The sequence below is a fragment of the Centroberyx gerrardi genome, chromosome 4 (genome assembly GCF_048128805.1).
Source record: "Centroberyx gerrardi isolate f3 chromosome 4, fCenGer3.hap1.cur.20231027, whole genome shotgun sequence".
Lineage (NCBI taxonomy): Eukaryota > Metazoa > Chordata > Actinopteri > Beryciformes > Berycidae > Centroberyx > Centroberyx gerrardi.
In genome coordinates, this window is record NC_136000.1 from 7,258,555 (window position 1) to 7,266,658 (window position 8,104).

Consider the following 8,104-nt stretch of genomic DNA (forward strand, 5'->3'; position numbering starts at 1 on the left):
GAGAATACCGAGAAGATGAACTGAAGCCACGCTGGGCGGAGAGCAGCTTATCTGTGAGTGACTTCGGTTTTACGACGATTTTTACGGCTTTTTTCCCACCATGAATAGGCGTTAACTTATTTAGCGGAATGCCTGAAATAGTTCATTTATGTTTCAACCAGGCTGTGGGCTTGAATTTTAGTCGATGGGATAACTCAGATGGTAAAGGGATAGCTTTGGTAACACTTTACTTCAAGTGGCTCATAAGGCTTTATAAGGCATCATAACCGCATTATAAGCACAGTCTGAGTGCATGGTAGTTATAATCAGATCAATGTCTAAAAGATTAAGGGGGTTGAATACTTTATGGGGAAACCGTAAAATTAAAGACATGATATTAAACTGAATGTGATTTTCTGATGTTTGTTTCATGATTATATTGTGAAAAAAGTTTCTCACTGCTTCTAACGGGCTTATAATCTGCTTGTAATGCATCTAAATGCACTTCAAGTAAAGTGTAGCCTATAAACAGGATTTCTAAATAGACATGGAGGAATTTGAAGATTAGTAAAAAGAAAAAATGTTTAAAAGCAGCAGCAGCTCATGTTTTTTCCTCCCGTTTCACATTATTGAAGATCAAACAAAACTATTTCGAGTTTATCAGTGTGTAATTTGATTGACTTCAAAAGCAAACTGTCAATCATCTCTCCTAATGAATTCCCTTTAGCCTCCTATAAAAAATTTTTTTTACCGTACTTTTTGACCTAGTTATTAAGATAGTGTGATTATGTTTCAATTGCAATGCATAGCCTACATATATACTATAGATTACTTTGGGAAGGGTCTTATTTGGTTATTTTGTTTATTGATATGAACTCGTCTGAATGAAAGTGCATATCTGACATGCACTAATCTGCAGTTAATGTCAAAACGTTTTATTGGACCAAATTGAATTTTGACTATTGTCTAATTGATGTGACATAAATATTGTATTTTGTTCGGTAGTAGGCTGTGGCACTTTCCCAATAGACAGAGGAGAGCTGAATAAACAACACTGATCAGAGGTTAGTGTTATGTTATGTATTTATTTATTTTCTTCCCCGTGGCTCTCCAGTGTCAGTCAGCGCCCCAGACAGCCGCCATGCTCAGTGTCCTGCGCCCCCTGCTGGCCGCCTGGCTGTACCTGCTGGTCCCCGGCGGCCAGGGGATCCGCCGGTATAACAACGGCTTCTACTACCAGGACATCACTAACGGCAACGGCAACGGAGAGAGTAGGTCCCGTGTGTGTGTGTGGGGGGGGGGTGTGTGGGTGGGTGGGTGTATAGCCTACCTGTACTGCCAGTGATCTCCATTTGACCCTGTGTCAGTGGTTCTTAAAGTGGGGTTCGGGGACCTTTAAAGGTCCTTGAGAAGGTCGCAGGGGGTCTCCAACAAAATGAGGAATAGTTTTATTTTCACTCTAGTTTAATTCAAGAGAAATTATCCCAATTACAGAATGTAGGGATATAAGAATGAGAATGAATGCTAATCATATGGCAGATTAACATTTCTCAGAGGCAGAGCTGCTCTGGGGGCAGAAATCATCTCATTGGTTGAGTTAAACCTCAATGGGCGGAGCCAAAGATCCACAGTTTTTTGGAGGGCAAGTTAGCTAACTAACTGGCAAATATGAATGACAAAGAAGGAACTCTGGTCAAAATATAAACAAAAAGTATAATTGCAGTGATTTCTTTTTTTTTTTTTTCATTCATTCACTACCATATGGCATTGGATCTTGGAAATTCACCAAGCTAGCTTACTATCTTATCTAGATAGCTATAGGCTAGTATGGCTAGTTTGAATTTGGAAGGTCAGGTTAGCTAAATAGCTAACATAGATAACTCAGTGTAAATACAATGCATTTTTTCAGTTAGTAGCAAGAGCGCTAGGCTTTATATTATTAACTGCCTCCCCTCTCCCTTGCCTTTTTCACTGGGTTTGGTTTGGTTTTAGTCTAATGCTACAGAAAAACTATGGTTCTTTGGCTCCGCCCATTGAGATTAAACTCAACCAATGAGATTATTTCTGCCTCCAGAGCAGATCTGCCTCCAAGAAATTTTGTTACAGTCTAATTAAAAAGTCCAATTTGCGATCATATCAATCTCATCGCTATTATCTCCTCATATCCAGTATAGAATAACAGTGTACAGTAACAAAAATTGTCCCATATGGGGTTTCCTGGGACAAAATCTGATCCAATGGGCTCCATGGCCCTAATGTTAGATTTGTGAGTCTGTGACATGGAAACTTTTGAGAACCCCTGCTGTAGACTATGTGGTGCATCTGCCCTGTCAAATACTCCCCCAGTTAAATGTAGCCTACAACTATTTCAGGTATACAGTATGTACAGTATGTGCAGAAGTATCTCAGGGTGATTGGCGGTACAGGGTGTTGGTAATCCAGGCATGGTAGAGGGGGGTGAGTGGGTGTGTGTGTGTATGTGCTTGTGTTTGTGAGTCTGAGAGAGAGAGCCTTGCAAGTATGTGTGTGTGTACTGCATGATTTGTATACATCATAACACAGCTGACTGGCAGGATGCCCTAACCTACATGTGGGGAGAAGACAGCATGTAATTTATGGAGCCTAGACTGTCAGTCTGGTCATCAAAACAAACTCTGCTGGTGATAGATGTGGGTTTCTGTTCCACTAGGTCTAGTCCTGTGTGTGTGTGTGTGTGTGTGTGTGTGTGTGTGTGTGTGTGTGTGTGTGTGTGTGCGTGTGTGTGTGTGTGTGTGCTGTGTGTTGGCTATTGGATAGGGGGTTGTCCAAGTAAGTCTTAAAGGAATAGTTCACCCCAAAATGAAAATTCATCCAATCATCTATCTTTCATCTTTTTACAACTACAAAAAAAGCATAAAATGTCCATCACATTTCTCCAAACAACTCATGCAGCATAATTCAAGTGTTTTGTAACCAAACAATTGTACTGTGGGTCAAAAAGTTTAATGGTTACCTCGTTAATCATCATTATACAGTTGGGATTTTTGAGTTATTAGGCAATGTATCTAACCAAAAGGTAGTCCAAGGAGATGAAACATGCTAAAAAATTAACTGATATGTTATCTAACACATTTTGTATTAATCTCTGGTGCTTGTGCCCTCTCTAGTCTACTTCAACGGGGTGCGTCTCCATGTGGAGTCCCCGCAGCCCTCGGTGTCGGCCTCCAGGGGGAGCAGCGTCACTCTTCCCTGTCACTACCGCTACGAGCCTGAACTCAACACGCCCCGCCGGACCCGCGTCAAGTGGTCCTGGTTGCCCGCCAACGCCATCGACGCTCCTGCCTCCCCCGCAGCCATCGCCATGGAAACCGAGGTGATGGTCGCTATGGGCAACCGTCACCGCAGCTACGGCAGCTTCCGGGGCCGCGTGCGCCTGCGCCGCTCGGCACCGGGGGACATGTCGCTGGTGATCAACGAGCTGCACCTCAACGACACGGGCCGATACCGCTGTGAGGTGATCGACGGTCTGGAGGACGAGAGCGTCACGGTGGATCTGGAGCTGCGGGGTGAGGGATGGGGTGTGTGTGTGTGTGTGTGTGTGTGTGTGTGTGATGGGCAAGGTGAATTCATGAGGTTGAGGTGGTTAAGTAAGGAATTTGAAGAATTTAGGTGTTGTGGTGGTGTGCTAGATTCAGTGTACAGTGTAATTAGAAATTTGTTTCCTGAACTGACTCATGATGTCACTGCAACTTATTTACAATCACTTGCATCTTGCATCCTCTTTCCCACATACCATGCGGCAAGACGCAGCTGGTCGAAGATAGGATCTGATTCAGTGTCCTCCTCTGGGAGTATATATATAAAACAGATGTATGTGAAAAACAGGCACTCACAGATGTATGTGAAAAGAAATGGAAAATTCCATGTCCAAGTCGACCATTCACCTTCCTCCGCAGGCACCGTTCTCTTCATCCATGAGGCACGTGCCGGCACTGACTCTAGCATGTGCAGAACAAATTTCAAAACAGTCACATGCGGACTGATATTTCTTGGCGCACGGTATGTTGACAAGATTCCCTCCAAGGTTTTGAATGGGTTGAGCTCAGACTCGAGAAGCATGTAAATTGCAGCGACATCTTGAGGCTGTTCGGGCTACTAGAATTGTCTTGCTCAAGGATACTTCAACAAGGATGGGCACATTGGCTACTGTGGAGATCGAACTTTTGACCCTCCAGTTACAGGACGGTCTCTCTAATCACCACCTGCCTCCCCAAAAGTATCTGTAAATGTGTTTGAGAGAGTGTTCCTGTGTATGCACATTCAAAGTGTCATTATTAACCCTCTCCCCCCATATAGGAGTGGTATTCCCCTACTTCTCACAGGAAGGACGCTACCATTTCAACTTCCTGGAGGCCCAGCAGGCGTGTGAGGAGCAGGACGCCACTCTGGCCACGTTTGAGCAGCTCTTCACAGCTTGGGATGAGGGGCTAGACTGGTGTAACGCGGGCTGGTTGGCTGATGGCACGGTGCAGTATCCAATCACAGTGCCGCGTGAGGGCTGTGGGGGCGTGGATTTAGCTCCGGGATTGCGCAGCTACGGACAACGGCATCGACTCCTCCACCGCTTTGATGCTTTCTGCTTCTCCGCCTCTGTCAAGGGTCAGTGTGTGTGTGTGTGTGTGTGTGTGTGTGTTGGCACTATTTTAAACCTAAATAGTCAAAACATGACACAATCTCTTTACTAATGCCTATTTACAACAGGTGCATGGTATCACAAAGCATCAGTTGGGTATGGCAAGGTGTGGCACTTGCCATACCTTTGTGTGAGTGAAATTTGATCTTGTCGTTTTTATCATCATAATGGAGAGCAAAGATCAAACAAAAACTGCCAGGCATTTATTTGGATGCAAAAAAACCACATCAAAGGAGCATTTAAGACCAATGTTCCCTTTGAGTTTGGTGACCCACATGTAATAATTTATTAATAATTTCTACTGCACATTTTCTAATAGTGAAGAGGTCTTCCACTTGCTACCAACACACCTGTTTCATTAGTTGTTGGAGCGTGATGCATGATGTGCATATATTCTTATGAGTTTTTTAAAGGGAAACCAAACAGAATACTTTTCAGGTTGGGCTGACATCTACTGGTTAAAAGCATGCTATTGCAATTGCAATCTGTTATTGGCTGATCTTAGCTGCTATTGGCCCATCTGTGACAAACCATTACCAAACAGCTAACCTACATCACAGGTAACCAAGATCAGCCAATAGCAGATTGCAGCTGCAATAGCATGCTTTTAACCAGTAGATGGCAGTCCAACCTGAAAAGTAATCTCTGTGTTTGGTTTCCCTTTAATGAACTGACACCCTGTCACAAAGTATTGAGTGATAACATGTTTTGATGTGTCTGTCTCTCTTGCTGTAGGGACTGTGTACTTCTTAAAACACCCACTGCAGCTGAACTTCACAGAGGCGGTCCAGGCTTGTGACAATGACGGCGGCCAAATTGCCAAAGTGGGTCAGCTATACGCCGCCTGGAGGCTGATGGGATTGGACCGCTGTGACGCCGGCTGGTTGGCTGACGGGAGCGTCCGTTACCCCATCGTTAAGGCCCGGGCTAACTGCGGGCCGGTAGAACCAGGGGTGCGTAGTTTCGGTTTCCCCCCTCCGCACCAGAAATTTAACGTCTACTGCTATCAGAAGACCTTGGTTTGAGTCAGTGGAAACAAGAGATGAAAACAAACCAAGCCAACCATTCTCACAATGCACTGATTTAAAGCTCTACATGGGAGGCTAGCATTAGCTTTAGCTTGGATGCAAGTTAGCAGTAGCTTTAGCCAGTTTGGTCGTCTCTGAGCCAACTACTTTGAAGTCAGTTAGTTTGAATGAATCACTTTCCACCTCCATAAGACTGCAACTTATGTCTTTGTGTTGAACTTTACTACCAGCAACATGTTTTGAATTATGTATATCTGTTACTCTAGGGCCCACTTATATTTGTGTACTTACACAAAATGTAAATCATGTTCCTACCACAAAGACATCCTGCAGAAAAGGAGAATGTCTTTCCAAAGTTTGTTAAATTTGTTCTTGGCTTCAGTCTTGTTGACAGCAAACGTTCCTTCCTCAAGCTAGTTTCCCCTTAAAGTGGCAGTGGCAGTTTCTGAATTTGAGTGAACAACTCATTGACTACTTATTGACCCACCAGCACTGATACACACACCACCTCTTCAGTATCATCATATTTAGTTCACAGTTGATTCAAACTCAGGGAAGGTGTTCAGACACAGCAAGTCTTCATATTCAAACTATTTCATCCCTTAATCCTTAATCTATACCCTATATTTATTCGGCGGAGGTTTCCTGGGCATGCATGGTCTTCTTCAGCGATGCCCTACAGTACATCACATTCATACAGTTACTTACAGTCACACCTGGGAGCTGCCCAGTGCAGCCACAGCCTCCTACTGTTGGCCTCTCTACTGGAGCTGTTGTGGGTTAAGTGCCTTGCTCAAGGGCACGTTGACGGTAGTTGCTGAAAGAGGGGAGAGTGTTTCTCAGTGTTTCCCTGCCAGGTTTTCCCAGCCGGTCCAAGGATTTGAACCTCCCAATCGTAAAAACTTCCCACTTCTCTTACCTTCGGGCCGCTGCCGCCACAGATATGTCTTACTAACAGGAGCGCCACTGTTAAACATACTAGAGTCTTTGTCCATCTCCTGAAATGTCTGTGTATCCCGCTGTATAAAGTATAACGTATCTCTTTTTCATTTTTCCAAGGGAGATTGAGAGTAGTGGTCTGTGATGGAGAATGCAGAAGTTATGAGTGAATCTCTGTAATTCGGTGTGTTGTCATGTTGTTTAAACTACCGTGTTCAAACCCCTTGTGGGAGAAGAGACAGTGCTTAGTTATATACCTTTTCCCTTTTTATCATTATATATGGCTGCATATTTTGTACTATTTTCTACAAATTAATAAAAAACGACTTTAAACATGCTTTTTTTTTAATATGTGAGGTACATTTGTTAACAGAATGTAGGGGATTTGGAAAAGATCTCATTAAAAATTCCATCTGCCTTCAAATGCTGCATTAATAATTAATAATTTCATTTCAACATTTTTTGAACTGCGAAAGTACTTGCAGTTGTAATGCAAAATCTTAGGGTGTGAATATCATACATCACTCAATCTCAACTGTCTTTTATCTGTGAAAGTACACAACACTCAAACTTAGTCTTTGGATAATGGCATGAAAACATACTTCATCTACAAAAATTAAGCTTAATGGTTCTTAGTCAGAGGAATTGACACCTTTTTTTAATAGATTTATAATCCTGCGAAACACAGCTCACATTTGTACCCAGTGAATTTCTTCTAGTTGTTGCAAATCCTAGCAGCACCACTGGTCGGCGCGCTCATGAGTTGGCGATACAGCTTCACTAGCTCTCCAATTGGGAATGCCAGGGTAGAGAGGTGAGAGGGGTTACTGACCCATACAAAACAGCCACTGTATGTAAAAGGTAGTACAGTAGATCCTTAACACGCGCCGCTCTGTCTGGGCACGATGCGCTGGTCGTCCGGGGGAGTCCAGCGCGTCGCTACGCCCTCCGGACTCCGAACAGAAGTCCCACTGATTTTATGGCCAGCAGGCCTCAAGGGCAGATCCTATTTACACCTGCTGGCCAAACATGGGTGGAACGCACGTAGGCGCTACAGACACACACACACTGCATACACACATGCATACTTGCACACACACACACTGCAAACACATATGTATAATTGCACACATGTACAGTCCGTCTGCATACAGATGCATACTCACAAACTTCACCACATAGACGCATGCTTACATGCTTGCACACGTATTCACTTGTACACACATGGGTACTTACTCTCTCTGTCACACACACACACACACACACACACACACACATAGGCACACATACAAACAGAGCAGATCTGTTTGCGGTGCCTGTAGTGATGAAGGTAGCCGCTGTACAGGCTGAAGAGAGAACTATTTACTGTGTGTTTTTTCACCCTTAGGTTCCAGAGGAAGGTAAAAACAAACTAAATGCTGACTTTGTTCCTCTGGCTTAGAGGTTTTACTTAATATTTAACTGCTCTAGGGAAAGACGTTTCTGG

At 43.7% G+C, this 8,104-nt stretch overlaps 1 protein-coding gene across 2 annotated transcripts; it reads left to right on the forward strand.

Moving 5' to 3' along the window:
* On the forward strand, window positions 1-6,945 carry hapln3 (hyaluronan and proteoglycan link protein 3). Of its 2 annotated transcripts, none has more exons than XM_078283069.1 (5): window positions 1-57; window positions 1,094-1,250; window positions 3,126-3,524; window positions 4,315-4,617; window positions 5,387-6,945. In XM_078283069.1, exons 2-5 carry the CDS (start codon window positions 1,121-1,123, stop codon window positions 5,674-5,676), a joined length of 1,122 nt encoding a protein of 373 aa, XP_078139195.1. In that variant the 5' UTR covers window positions 1-57; window positions 1,094-1,120; the 3' UTR covers window positions 5,677-6,945. The 2 variants fall into 2 exon arrangements, with proteins under 2 accessions (XP_078139195.1, XP_071778418.1); XM_071922317.2 differs by having other exon boundaries at window positions 10-53.
* Window positions 6,946-8,104: the final 1,159 nt, after the last annotated feature.

Coding starts and splice junctions, on each gene's coding strand:
- hapln3 (XM_078283069.1), top strand. CDS start 1,121: ATGCTCAGTGTCCTGCGCCCCCTGCTGGCCGCCTGGCTGTACCTGCTG. Junction 1,251..3,125: donor CGGCAACGGCAACGGAGAGA/GTAGGTCCCGTG, acceptor TGCCCTCTCTAG/TCTACTTCAACGGGGTGCGT. Junction 3,525..4,314: donor GGTGGATCTGGAGCTGCGGG/GTGAGGGATGGG, acceptor CCCCCCATATAG/GAGTGGTATTCCCCTACTTC.